At 38.5% G+C, this 14,868-nt stretch overlaps 1 protein-coding gene across 1 annotated transcript in view; it reads left to right on the top strand.

The window, feature by feature from the left end:
• Positions 1-585: 585 nt before the first annotated feature.
• SLC9D1 (solute carrier family 9 member D1) overlaps positions 586-14,868 on the top strand; it is a 31,459-nt gene continuing 17,176 nt past the window's right edge. The window contains exons 1-7 of the mRNA XM_088530239.1: positions 586-600; positions 1,631-2,173; positions 6,274-6,453; positions 10,220-10,411; positions 11,077-11,205; positions 12,933-13,025; positions 14,054-14,240. Coding sequence (XP_088386365.1) covers positions 1,727-2,173; positions 6,274-6,453; positions 10,220-10,411; positions 11,077-11,205; positions 12,933-13,025; positions 14,054-14,240 — 1,228 coding nt within the window. The 5' untranslated portion in view covers positions 586-600; positions 1,631-1,726. The remainder of the gene's footprint in view (positions 601-1,630; positions 2,174-6,273; positions 6,454-10,219; positions 10,412-11,076; positions 11,206-12,932; positions 13,026-14,053; positions 14,241-14,868) is intronic.

The raw sequence follows: 14,868 nt of genomic DNA, 5'->3' as shown, positions 1-14,868 counted from the left end.
CCGCCCGGGGCTGCGGGCAGCGGGGGCGGCCCCGGCGGAGCGGCCCCCGCCACGAGCTGCGGGCCGGCCCCCGCGCGGCGCCTTCCGCCGGAGGGAGGCTGTAACGGAGCGTCGGGGGCTGCTCATCAGGGAGAGCGTTAATGTGTATTTGTGAAGAAATACTTGCTTAGACATCACCTCCCCGCCCCCGCCCTGGGTGATGGAGGTTGTTATTAACATTTTCTGATCTCTTAAAGAGTGAAACCTATCAGCATTCCGAAATATTTCTGTCCTATTACTTGAGTACAATTAGAGTGATGTAGGCCTGCTTTTGCTACTTTAATTAGGTCTCTAGTTCTTAATTTTAGATGTTTTGGCTTTTCATGTTACTAAGTTCTAGCCTACTTAGTAATAGCTAAATGTGTTGACTTTCTTCAAACAAATAAAGTAACCTTTCATCATGCTGCACAAATATGTTTGCACTGTGCCCTATGGATATAGGATATTTTAAAGGCAAAAGAAGTGCACAGTGGTGCCTGCCATCTTCCCTTAATAGAGGAGGGTGGCACTGATGCTTCTTGCTGCAGCTGATGCTGCGTTGTGACTAAGAATCTCTCTTAGGTAACTACTTCCAGGTACTGCATGTCCTGCACCCTGGTTCCTGTTTGGGACTGTTGGCCCAGAGATCAGGACTGCAGCTCAAGTTTTAGGCCATTGATGATTTGCAAAAATATAGTGCATATTATGCAGTTCAGGAGTGGCATACTCCAGTACTAAATAGATGTTTTGCCATATATAGCTTTTTTTTTTTTTTTTTAGAAAATGTATTTATTATTATAAAATAGCCTTTAAAAATTCGCCTTTTCTGGATTTGGAGGGAGGGAGAGTTTGAAATTCCATTCTTCTAGGTTTATTTTTTTTAAAGCAAATGTAGTTTTATTTTTTTAAGCTTCTGGGAAAACAGCTTATATATGATATTGAATTACTTTTAAGTCTATTTCTTTTAAATCTATTTTAAGTTCATACAGATCAGTAAGTAGCATTAAAGTGTTTCAAGTCCATGCACCCTTGCAGATCTAGATCTTTGATTCAAAGAAATAGAGCTTAGAAGTCAGGAAGCTTTGCTTTTTCTTCCATGAAATGAACAATTCTATGTAGAAAACAATGTAATCCCCTTCAGTTAAGATTTTTTTTCCATTAATGTTTATAGTTTCTTCTGAGACTATATAAGCAGCTAAAGAATTTGACACTTTTTTATCTTTTAGATAGATTTCAGAAATGACAAGAGATTCACTAATATGTATAAAAAGAGTAACTTGTATGTATTGAAGCATAATCTGTGGTATCACAGTTTAATGACTTTTCTGTCATGCAAAAAAGTAACAAATGACTACTTGTGTGATATAATTAAGCTTTCCAATTATTGTGCCTCTTAAAGCAAGGTGATCTTTAGAAAATAGATGGCCAGGGGAGAACAAAAATCTATCACTAATCTTGGACTGTTTGTTGTCTTCGGCTGTTTGCTGAAGGAGGGCACGCGTTTTCTCCTAAAGGCCACAGTGCAGAATGCAGTCTTCAGCTTGCCTTCTAATTCGCCTCATTGAATGGCTGAACATCATCTTGTTGATAACTCATTGGTGCTGTCTTGCAGCATGGGACGTGCCCCGGCGTCGCAGAAGCCATGTAGCAGGAAGCTTTGAGCTGTTCCGGCTTGTCGGTTTCTAGCAGCAGCAATAAAAACTGAAGCATGCAGGCAATTGGCTTTGTTTTCCTGTGGACGCTGAGTTCGCTGCTCTGTGGCCACTCAGCGAATCCTGCAGAACGCGAAGACGTGGTAAAGCACGCGATCAAGCTGCACCGCGGGAAAGGAGCCGTTGTCACCCAGAGAAAGCAGTGGGTGTTGGAGAGCTGCAGAAAACTCTCTGGCCTCCTTCGGCAGAAGAACGTTGTGCTCAACAAACTCAAGAATGCTATAAGAGCAGTGGAGAAGGATGCAGGCCTGTCGGATGAAGAGAAGCTCTTTCAGGTGCACACCTTTGAAATTTTCCAAAAGGAGCTAAATGAAAGTGAAAACTCGGTCTTTCAAGCAATCCATGGCCTCCAGAGAGCTCTGCAAGGTGATTACAAAGATGTTGTCAATATGAAAGAAAGCAGTAGACAGAGACTTGAAGCCTTAAGAGAAGCTGCAATTAAGGTTAGTTTTTAGTCTTATGCTTATTACTAGAATATTTAATGTGCTACTTGTGCTTTTAAATTTATTGTGATACATCTTCAGCCTGTACTAATGAAAAGGTGGCTCTACAAAGATCTTGCAGTATTTTTACCATTTAAAATAGATTTTGAGCAAAGCTGGAAATATTTGTTCTCCATAGTAAAAGCCCAAGTTCTGTAATAGAGTTCAGTACAGTCAATAGTTATTTCAAGTAAAGCTAAGGCTGATCACAAGACTTATGTCAAATATTAAATGAAAACAAATATGAGAAGTGAGTCAGTGCAAATAACAGTAGTGGGATTATCCAAAGGAAAATGAAGTCATTAATTGGCAAAAAAGAGCAAAATGACTACTGTAAATGAGCATTTCTCAGCCAGGGTCTCTATTATGAACAGAATGGCTGCATGTCTCTTCCAATTTGCACAGATGTGAGTAAAATGGATATGCAAAATAAACAATGCAGTCATCTATTATCTAGCACTTGTAGCCCAAGAAGCGCAAGTGTCAAAAATATTTCCAAGAAAAGTTCACTGAAATTGTTTCATAAGGAGAGAATCTTTTTCTCTCTCCTTCTCTCTTTTTTTCCCACCATATCCTTGTAAAGGGGAGGCTGTCCTTGTAGAAGTGAGCAAAAGAAAAAGGAAAGAAGGAAAGGATGTAACTTGGATGTAATCAGGGAATAATATTTGAGTTACGAGAATCTAGGAGTCTGTGTGTCGGAGACCTACAGTGTTAACAAGTGAAGATGGCAAGAGGCTCTTGTGTGCAAGAGTGGTGTTGCTGTGAATTGTGATGGGAACAAAAGTTAAGCTGCAGACTTGGGAGTCTGGAGAGCTCTGTGCTGTGAAAAGCGAAGACCTTCCTTCCGATTTACCTGCTTCTTGGCAAAAATGTTGTTGTAAAACAGCTCCTGGAGTAATCTACCCCTAGAGTTGAATGCTACTGCTTGATTTTTTCTTATTTTAAAATGCCAGTGCTGTTTTAGGTACATGTCCTGTCAAAACTTTGCTTCCACAGGTCATGTAGGCTGTTTTTGTATATCATACTGAGGGCCTTGAATCAGCAGTCTTTTATATCCCTCCTTATGCATCTGCATAATTAATTAAATAAAATATTCTTTGTTCTAACATCACAATTTGTTACATAAAATGAAATAAAGGAGTAGATGCAGAGGAAATACATGCCGAAAAGATTAAAATTATATGGGATAAATTTGTTATGACTTGTTCTCACTTGGAAAAACAAACATTAATTCCTTTTTATTTTTTTCCCAGTTTGTTTAATTGTAATGTTTACCTTGTTTGGATACTCAAAGACATGCTTTCAGTTTTCCTAAGGAGTGACTGTGTGAAAAATACAACCGATTGGCAGGAGGGCTGAACTCTTACCTTTTCATTCCTGTAGAATTGAAGTGTTCGGAAGTATTTTGTGTCAGAAACTGAATGTCTGATATATTTCATGTTAGTTCTGCTGCTGAGAAAAGACATGCCAAAAGTCATTAAGGTAGGCAGGGAGGAAGGAGGGAGTATTGACGCTGCTTCTGTGTTCCATTCATCAAGAAAACTGAATTAAGATTCTGGAAGAAGCAACAACATTCTACCTACTTCCCACCACCTTACTTTTTTGGTGTCTGCTATTCAGTAGTTGTGGAAAAGACAAGACTCCCCCCACACAGCAAAGATGCATGCTGCTCTGAACTTGCTTTCCTCACCCCTTATTGAGCAATAGCAACAGCAAATAGTATTGCCCCAAACTCTTACTCAGCCTTGTTCGTGTGTTTCTAGATGCTCCCTGGTTAGCCCAGAATCCTCGTCTTGCTTAAAGTGCTATTCGGTGCAGCTTGTGCTTGGATGTCTCCAATCCCAGCATCAATTGCAGAGCAATATTTTTACTGTGCTGCACTCTGCTTAACGTGAAGCAGCAGCTCCTGGATGCCGTTCTGCCTAGTTGTCTCCCTCTATACTGTGGCACTGGTGAAGACAGATGCCACTTCAATAGATTATGGAAAGAGTTGCCTCCCTTAGTTAAAGGAACTTAAAACTCAAGGTTCTACAAATTTTCAAAGCTCTTCTATCTTGTTATCCCAAGGAAGTTAAACAAAGCTCTAAGATGGCAAGAGGTTTTCTGTGGTTTGCTTCCACATCTTTTTATCAAGTTTGTGTCAACTGACCAAAATCCAACTAATGCAACACCCTTCCACTCAAAACTCACTCTATTTTTGAAGGAAAAGCCCATTATTAAATCCATATGGTATTGCAAGTTGTTCCTGACAGAGGAGAGAGTCCATGGCTCCGTCTGGGTATGTTCTTAAAACCTTCAAGCAATGTCTGGTAATGGAGAGCATCGGAGGCAGTACAGAGCATGACTTGACTGTTGCTTATATGTTGCATAAGAACCAAAACAGTTGATGTTGGTCCAAGCATGCTAGCAGTTATATTTTCCCTAACTCCTGTCATTCTGGGAACTGGGCAGTTTTCATCATGCTAGTGTAGCTATGGTAATTCTAAATATCAATAGACAAAAGCCAGCAAGTCTGAGTTTTCATCACACCCTGAAATGCAGCCCTGCTTTCAGAATATTAGAAAGACTAACCCACAGCTACAGGGTGGTTCTGAACATTTTCTTGCCTTGTCGTCACGGAATTGATTGAATTGTATGTATGTTCTTGCAGATTTCAGGGGGAAAAGTGTTAATCCCTGAACTTATATGGAAGAGAGCCCGCTTCAGTTATTTAAGGATAGGTCATCTTAGAGCAGTCTTAGATATCCAGAGTACGTTAAACAACTGTGTGATACGAGCAGAGAGACTACAAAATCTGAAGGAGACCCGTGTTCTGCCTGCTTTCTAGCTGGATATTTTAGTGACTCTGAAGTGGTCATAGAGGCAGCTCAGCCTGACCTAGGGACTGCTTGTGTTAAGTGTCCAGCCTGTGCTTCCTTTTGTCCTGAGATTGGCTTTTTGAAAGAACCAAGGGGCCGTCTAGTCCAGATGCTAGCAGTTTGCTGAATCCATCTGAAAGGGAGCAAGCCATCAAGCCATGGTGCTTTCTTCTGCTCCTTTGTAGCTGTTTTGATTAGCACATCTTTAAGGGAATCTCAGCATGTGAAGTGAGGCATTTCTATTTTCCCCATATAGTCACGAAGTACTAAGTTAAATTACTGCTTTGAAAACCATATAGAAACAGTAGTCTTAAGTTTACTCTTTGATCAGTAAGTAAAACTTTTTCTTTTTTCAGTTCTCTCTTTCTGAACATAAGACATTCAGAGTTGCAGACATCCACAGATGTCCCAATAAACATAAGTTTATCAGGGAAGCTGTCAGAGCATTTTAATACCATATCAGATCATGTCAGTATGTCTCCTTTTCTTACTTCTAAAACCCAGAAATTATTTTCACAAATCATTAGGGCGAAGTTTGTAAGAAACCTAGACTGAAAAAATGGACAAAGTATTTTGCTTCTGATGGAAAATTGTTAACATAAACATAAACAAGGAAGCTCACTTAAAGTGCTTGACTTGTAATCTGTGCTCTTTTTCAGGCTTTTTTTTTTTTAGCTGTTTCCACAGTTATTGTAGTTTTATAAAACACAAACAGATTTCTTCCCCTGTTTATAGAAAGGTTTATGAAGTTGAGTTTCACTGTATTTTCCTTCCAATTTGTTTGATGGTTGTAGTTAGTAAAGCCATCCTTTCAAGTTTATTGCGCTTTTCTACTAAAGTATGGAATCCTGAACTTTACTTGGCTATGAAATGTTTCTGAGGGTTCTTCAAAGTAATCATTCTTGTGGGCTTTTTCTTTTTCCCTTTTTTTTTTCCTTTTTCTACTGTTTAATGGATTAGAGAATTCCATTGGTGGATAATGTTGCGGAGGTTGTTTTGTGTTTTTTCATTTCTGCCCCTTTTCCTCACTGTAAATTGGTACAAGCAGAAGCAATCTTCAAATGCTCTTGTAACATCTATATTGCTTTTGTAATTCCCTTTCTTGTTAGATCTCTTGTGTCAAAAGAAGTTACCCTTAGGTCAAATGTTTTCCTGCTCAAAGATGTGGCCAGCACTTTATGTATGTGTTGTAAAATCCAACAGGAAGAAATGGAATATGTTGAACTCTTAGCAGCAGAGAAACATCAGGTTGAAGCCCTTAAGAATATGCAACATCAGAACAAAAGCCTGTCAATACTTGATGAGATTCTTGAAGATGTCAGGAAGGCAGCTGATAGATTGGAGGAGGAAATAGAAGAACATGCTTTTGATGACAACAAATCTGTAAGTACTGTTTGCTACTTGGTCTTCATTCACATTTCTTTTAAGTTGATATTAGCATTGTAGAGATGTTTCTCTTCACATTCAATGTTTGTTTAGATTTTAGCATGCTGTAAAACATGCTGATTTTATATGTTTAAACTTCCATTTCTGCAGAAAAAAAAGTTTAATATGTAGTTTCCTTGCTAGGAAATGAAGTAACAGAAATCATCAGCCATATTTTTGCTAGTGATTTCACTCTTTCCTTTATTTAGAAGTCCTGCATGCCGCTGCCACTGCTATGCTGGGTGTACATTGGTTTGCTTCTGACTCCTGGCGTGTTTTCCTGAGACTGACTGAATCAATCCTGTTCATGAGCATTGATTGCAGTTTTATTTCTGCCCTTGAAAGGCTTTGATTGATTTGCAGGTTGAATTCGAAGGCCAGCATAGTTCTGCTGAGCAATCACAGAATGGACAACGTTGGAAGTGACCTCTAGAGATCACCTAGTCCAACCCCCCTGCTCCAGCAGGGACACCTAGAGCACGTGGCACAGGGTGGCATCCAGGCAGGTTTGGAAGATCTCCAGAGAAGGAGACTCCACAACCTCTCTGGGCAGCCTGTTCCAGGGCTCTGTCACCCTCACAAAAAAGAAGTTCTTCCTCATATGGAGATTAAACTTCCTATGTTTCAACTTACACCTATTAGCCCTTGTCCTCTCACGAGCCACCATGGTGAAGAGCCTGGCCTCATCCTCCCTACAATCACCCCTCAGGTACTTGAACATGTTGATCAAATCTCCTTTCAGCCTTCATTTCTCCAGACAGGCCCAGCTCTCTTAGCCTTTCCTCATAAGATAGATGCTCCAGTCCCTTAATCATCTTCGTGGCTCTATGCTGGGCCCTCTCTAGAAGCTCAATGTCCTTCTTGTACTGGGGAGCCCAGAACTGCACCCAATACTCCAGGTGCGGCCTCACCAGAGCTGAGAAGAAGGGCAGAATCGCCTCCCTCGACCTGCTGGCAACGCTCCTCCTGATGCAGCCCAGGATCCCATTGGCTTTTTGGCCACGAGAGCAAGAATCTCCCTAATAGAGAGCCAGGCTCTTTTTGCATTTGGCTTCTCTTGAAATACAGTAGCAGATCGCTGCCATTGCACTTAATGGTAATCCTGCCTCGCAGGATTCCCTGCCCCACAGTGGGTAGGGAATAGCCAGTTGGAGAGCCCTCTTCTGTTACTCCAGGGTATAACGGCACACTTTGCGGCCAGCTGCACCAGCACAAACAGCATCCCTGCTGATTTGCTAATTGACAAAAGGCCAATGCGGAGTTTTTCTCCAATGTAGCTATTTTTTTTTGTGTGTGTGTGGGCGCGCGTGTGTGTATTTGTGCCTCAGTTCATGAAAGAGGCGAGATAATGAAGTAATAGCTGGAGGAATGCTCAGGTCTCCAGTTTAGCAAGAAACAGTTAACGTATTTTCTCGTAATCCAGAACACTAGAACAAAGAAGGTCTAACAGAGTAGTCAATAATCTGAACAAGGTATAGAAACTATCATTAAAAGTATAGCCAAGGATGAATGTAATAGATAAAAAGGACAAAAGAATATGAACTAGCCCCCTTAGTACAAGACAACAGTGTTTATACATTGTACTCTGCCACGTACAGCTCACTTGCAGGAACTGCTGTTTTTAGGAAATAAAATATTGAAGTAACTGTTTTCCCATTATGTCTCCAAATTCATCATTTTTTAAAAGCTCATCTGTATCTGTGCCATCTATTCTTGCTCCCCCATCATGTTCCATCTTTGTGTCCTTTTTCTTTAGTAAAAACAAATATACATCATAATAACTATTCAGTATTTCATTGTGTATATATACTACACACAAAAAAACCAGGACTTTATTGTAATTGCCATAGTCTTATAATATCTTCTCTTGATATCCCTTGCTATTCTTAGTGTCATTCCTGAACTAGACTGTAAACCCACTGGTTGATGAACATATTTTGTCCAATCATATCACTTTTGTCGGATCTATGATAGTTTTAAATTCTGATACAGAGAAGTTTGGTTAAGGTTCCACATCCAAAAGCTACCAAGTACAAAGGGACGTGTAACAAGTCTTATTAATTTAGAATTCCAGAATTTCAAAGAAAATGCTTCAATGCATATATTCAAAACATACATATTGATATATTTTTTAATTTGCTTATTGAACACTGCCATTGATGTCATAGGATTAAATTCTCAAGAAGATACTGGAACAGAAGTAATAATCACCTGCAGTATAAGGATACTGCACTAAACAGTGAACTAATTCCTGTGTGAAAGTCCGTTTAGAGTGTGTTTTAAATTATGGAACCCACATTTAACTCTATTCTCAGAGTCCTATTTCAATATCCCCGGAGTATCCTGGGGATGGGGATCAGGAGCAGAGGTCACGAAACAGAAGCACTGGCATAGGGAACCTGTTGAATGTTCTGCGCAGAAACACTTCTTCACGTTCCCTGACTGCCAGGAAGCCTTTCTTTGTGCCAGTGCTGTGAGAATGGTTTGCATGTGCAGGGCATGCAGCTGCTCTTGCTTTCTCTTCTCAGTTGAAAACACTGAAAACCTCCAGTTTGGGCTGAACAACGGGCACTCCTTTCTGGAATGCAAAATAGCCTGGTAAGTGGGAGGCTTAGGGATAGAAAACAGAATAGACATAAAAAGCCAGGTTATAAAAACAACAACAACAACAAAAAACAGGTGAAAAGATAATTTTCTTAATACATGAGAAGCAAATGGAGAAAACGGCCATCAACATCTCAGTCCAATGCATAAAAACGTTGGTACTTGAAGGAAATATTTTTAAATAATTACACAGGCTTCAGGATTTGTTTCAGATTCTACATTTCTTCTCCTCATGTGATTCTTAGTGATTTCCCATTTTTTAGAGGTCCATCGTTATTACATGATCTATATAAGTAGAGGAAGAGTTAATTTTTATGATAAGAAGTTCCAGCCTTTTAAAAACATATGGAGTGAAGAAAAGCACAAAACTTACAAGTAAAATGTCAATATTAAATAATGAAAATGCGATATTTATCTGAACAATTCTATGCAAGGTGCAGGGGACTCAGCTAAGGCAAATAGGCTGATATTTTATAGTTGGTGTATGTGACTGCGTGTCATTTTATAATTGAGGAATTGCACAAGCAAAATTAGGTGATCCAGAAAAGTAAGATGTTGGTTGGTCATTGGAATGAAAATAGCTTAAGAACCTGGAAGAAATAATTTGAATTATTTCTGAATATTGTGAGAATCTGCATTAACATTAACTTACCTACTTCGGTACAAGACAGAGAAATTATTTCATTGTTCACTGTGCTTTTGGATAGCTAAGCAGAAACAGTTTTCTCTCCCTTCAATTCTACAGGTTGCAGACTTTTTTCTTAACTGGAAGTATAGTCACTGTCTGACTTTTGTGAACTGATTATCTGTTTCTAATCTCTGGTTGTTTCAGTTCAAATGTTCAAAATGTTACATTTTAATCCAGACTTCTTAGAGACATGATGCTTTTGTGATTCATTTTTAAAATGTAAACTAGATTATGAGACTGAAGTTGCATTTTTAATTATGGATTTTTTTTTTTTTGATAAAGAGTCTGATAAAATTTCTCCCAGCCTGAACTGCAGTATTTCTACTTGTCTTTGATGCGTTCTGGAGAAACTTCATGCAGAGCTAGTAGTCTTTTCCTCTATTACTGTATACTTCATTAACACATTTTTTTGCTATTTGTTTTTCCTGAAAGGTAAGAGGTGTTAACTTTGAAGCGGTTTTAAGGGTTGAAGAAGATGAAGCCAACTCCAAAAGAAATGCTTCAAAAAGGGAAGTGGAAGATGACTTAGGCCTAAGTATGCTTATTGATTCCCAGAACAATCAGTACATCCTTACAAAGCCCAGAGATTCGACCATTCCTCGTGCTGATCATCATTTCATAAAGGTAATCATTTGAGAGACGCCCCTGTCGTCCAGTGTAGGGTGACTCACTACCACTTGCTTGCATGCCAGTACTGCTTCACACAGTTTCAGCATTTGTCCCTTTAGAATTACCCTAGTGTTCATGGCTCCCGCTTCCTCTGGTGGTCTGGCTAGTGTTTTCCTCACTCCCAAGTTTGTGACTTCTAAACATATATGCTACATGACTCCTCTCTCATTATGTACTTCTTATGCCTGTGGGGCACCATCCCTCCTACTGTCTAACTGCACACTGTTACCAGGCCTGGCAGTAACTCTTTTTAATTAGTTTGCATATTGTCACCAGAGTATTTATCCATACGTGCCTTGTGATAAGGAAACTGAGGCTGGAAAATACAGAGGAATGTTTCCGTTGTATCCGTTCTTGGTAAAGAAGAAATGGATTAGGACTCCTTTTAAAGATTTCGTTTTTAAACAAAGTGGATCTGTTTCATGATTTTGTTTAAATGTGAAGTATCTACAAAACTACAAAACTGCAGTGTTTATGCCTACAACAGCTTAGTTCACTGATGTTTAATGTTTAATTATCACAGGTTCTACCCAGTACCATTTGTCTTTGAAGGATGAAAGTCTAACTTCCCAACAACTTTGTGATCTTTGTATTAACACAATTGTAAATCCTATATACAGGATATTGTGACAATCGGAATGTTGTCTTTGCCGTGTGGCTGGCTGTGTACAACAATAGGATTGCCAACAATGTTTGGGTATATTATCTGCGGAGTGCTCTTAGGACCATCAGGATTAAATAGTATCAAGGTAACTGCTATGATTTAACTGGTTTCATTTATCAAAAACATTAAGAATATTTTTAGAAGAATATGGTACTGCTAAGCTCAATTGCATTTTTTAAAAAAGTCCCAAACCTTGACCTGTGTAAAGTGGAGCCTTGAAATTGTCTTTGAATCACTTTTTTTTTCTTTTATTTTTTTCTTTTTTCCTTTTTTTTAATTGACAGATGAAGCGCTATTTTTAATGGGTATTTTTTATTTGCTTCTATCAGAAAGCATCATGTTTCGCAGCCAAATTGAGAAAATATGCCAAATACTCAAAAACTTGCCAAAAGTCAACACTGACAGCAGTGCAGGTGTTTGAAACAAGTTGTTCCTTGAGTACCACAGCTTGGCTTCCTAGAGGTTTATTTTACATGTGTGTGGCTCTTCCACCCATCCTAATAACCCTGGTTCTTTTCCAGTCCTCCCGCTCACATTCCTGAAATCTCCTGAACCTTTTTAGCTCCATCACATGTTCCCTGATTACTAGCTGAATGAGGAGCAGGGGAGGCTGTGGTTGGTTTGAGGTTACATGTGTTTTGCTTCGTGGTCTGTTTTGCATTAAGAGATTGTTCAGCTAGCAGGCAAAATGGAACAAATGTTAAGGCTACATGTTAACGTGAAGTTAGGTAAAACGTCTCGTGTGTCGTTGACATCCATATAGCTGGTTTGGACTTAGTATCTTTGGAAGCTCTGCTCTTTGGTTAACCAACGGGCTCAAAACGGAGTAGGGACGAATAGACGTTGCAGGTTTCTGTCAGTCTTGTATGAGGAAAGAAGACTAAAAATCCCCCGTCATTTCATATTCTGATAAGACTTTGTATTCTGAAAAGATAAGGTTAAATAACCTTTGTGTAGTTTGCAGCATCTGGGTTGAGAAGATCTGGAAAGCTTGACTGCTTAGACGGAGAAACAAGGTTTTATGTTCGTCTTCAGAAAGAGTTTCAGGAGCGGATTTTCACTGGTGTTTGCACTGAGGAAGATGAGGGGTCAGAACAGAGATGAGGGAGTTTTCTTTAGGCGGTTTCTTACGGAGCTATGATTCACCGTTATACTTCTAGATAATACTTATTTGTGTTTACTGGGTCTCTTCTAGTGTTTTATCTCCTAAAGTCCTCCGTGCTTCTTAAAAATGCGGAGTGTGGGAGGAACTGCAGAGGCAGACAGATTCTCATCTGGTGGGAGCTGTTCCCCATATCTGCCTCTCTGTGATCAAGGATATTCTCTGTCTTCCTCTCCTTTGGACTGTAGATATGTTGAAAAGAAATATTAGGTATCTGCTTTCCTGCTCTCATAGCCTCGTACTTCCCTCTGAGGAGGAGAGGCCTGGTCCTAGAGATAAATACACGGAGTCTATAGGACGGAGAGAATAACTGGCCAGGAGTAACTCCTAGAACATAGCCTTGGCATTTAATAACATACACACAAAACTTACTCTATTTATGTTGCACAAACAAGAAAATTTACCTTGTTTTAGGTAAGAACATGTTCATTTGGGTGAATAGCATTGTTCAAACAAATTGTGTAGTAGCAACCATGTCATGGGAACCATATTTGAAATCCTCAGGATACTGAGGGAACTTTTGTTGTCATATGACCAGTAAGTGTCAATGACCTATGGAAACATAATAAATTATTTGTATTGAAAGTAGACTAGTAATCTGTGTTGAAAGTACACTGCTAAGCACTGATTTTTATTTTATTTTTTAATAGTCTATTGTACAGGTGGAGACATTAGGAGAGTTTGGTGTATTCTTCACTCTCTTTCTAGTTGGTCTGGAATTTTCTCCTGAAAGATTAAGAAAGGTATTTCCTTACAATGCTTCTACCTAACTTGAACATTAGGAATTAAACACTGTAATCAGGACTGCTTCATATTTTTAGGCTCTGTCTATAACATAGATAACTTTTTAATAAAAGACTAATATGATATTTACTTCTTCACCTTAAATCTTTGGAAAGAAAAGGATGCGTTATTTACTCGGTGCTTCCAAAAATCATTGCTATCTCTTTTCATTTTAGATAAACAGTTTGATTGCTAGAAAGTTCTCATGTAATTTATTGCAATTAATCTTTGCTGTCCATGCAATCTGGGTGCTGTGATGCAGTGTCCAGTGATATTTTGCCAGTCTTGTAATTAAAAAAAAAATGTTTTCAAATGCTGCATAGTGAGTCGATAATGATTCTGCAAAGGTATTGATACAGTGTGGAATATTATGCTGTGACCATCAGGATCCAGCAAAAATAGACAAATTCCTCTTAGTTTTTTCTAAAAAAAGAAACCATCCAGTGTTTTTTTAAAAAGCTATATTTTTTATAAGCATTCCACTTAAAGTACTATTTTTAGTCTGCCTTAAGTCAAAGGTAAAAATCTTTTGGTACATTTAGTAATTCAGGGGTTCCTAAACTGTGATAGCTAAATTGTTGCCAATGTGCAAGTCATTTGAAAGTCGTGTGTGCCTCACTAAGAGTGGACTACCGGTATTGATGATGGCCCTCAGCACACCTACTTTTTATTATTGAAATCACAATAATTGTTTTTCTGTTTGATATTTATATAGTTCACTTCATATTGGACCTTTCACACTTCATTTGTTGGACTTTTTGCTCCAGGAAATTTGTCAATTTTGAGTAATGAACCTTGGAATGGAATATAATCTGTGGTATCTATATCTTTAGGGTTGTAGAATGTATAGGATGAGAGCCTGTTATTTCTGTGGACAAGCATTGCAGCCTTAAACCATGTATTTTTGATTATTTGCACTTAAAAGCTTTCTGAGATGCCAGTGAGAAAAATTTCAGACTTTATAAGAGGAATTTGTTTTCTTCTCGAGGTATGGAAGATATCTTTGCAAGGACCTTGCTACATGACAGTGCTGATGATTGCCTTTGGTTTATTATGGGGACACTTGCTCCAAATTAGACCAACACAAAGTGTCTTTATTTCCACCTGTTTGTCTTTATCAAGCACCCCGTTGGTGTCAAGATTCCTTGCAGGTAGTGTTCGAGGAGATAAAGAAGGTAGGTATGTTTTAAGTAGAGACTACTGTAAAATCTACAGTTAAGTACTATAGTACTTAATGTACAATGCTTAATATAGTACTTTATGTACAATAAAACTTGAAAATAGCTAAGGTTTGTAATATTAATGTCAAATTAGTTTTTGTTTGTCTTTCATAAACATAGTCAAGCGTGATTTACAAGAATTCATTCTTTTTGAACACTGACCAGTGTCATGAATTGAAGTCTAGAATTCTTGGCCTTTTAAGAAGTTAGCAAATTACACCATTGCTACCAGTCTGTCATCATGGCAGAAAAGCTACCTGAAGTAATTTGCATTCTTTTTCTGCAAAATAAGACTAACTCGGGTAGTCTCAAGTCCTTTCAATTGCCAGCTTCTCGAATGGTTCATAAATATTTATTTTCAAAAGTTTTGCCAACTTGAATTCTTCCTCTTGAACATGCTTTATGTATGAGGCTTTTTTAGATCTTTAGAAATTTATATTCCAGTGAATATCAATTATATTATTCAGATATATTACACTACTATATTATTCATAATATTCAAAGAAAATATTGTACACATTTCATCTCTTGCTAAATTACATGCCCATTATGCTGTACACTGAGTTTTCAATACAAAAATTAA

Source organism: Tinamus guttatus, unplaced genomic scaffold (assembly GCF_059628265.1).
Source record: "Tinamus guttatus ecotype Peru unplaced genomic scaffold, ASM5962826v1 Tinamus_guttatus_pri_ptg000030l, whole genome shotgun sequence".
Taxonomy (NCBI): Eukaryota; Metazoa; Chordata; class Aves; order Tinamiformes; family Tinamidae; genus Tinamus; species Tinamus guttatus.
This window is presented reverse-complemented; position numbering and strand designations above follow the sequence as displayed.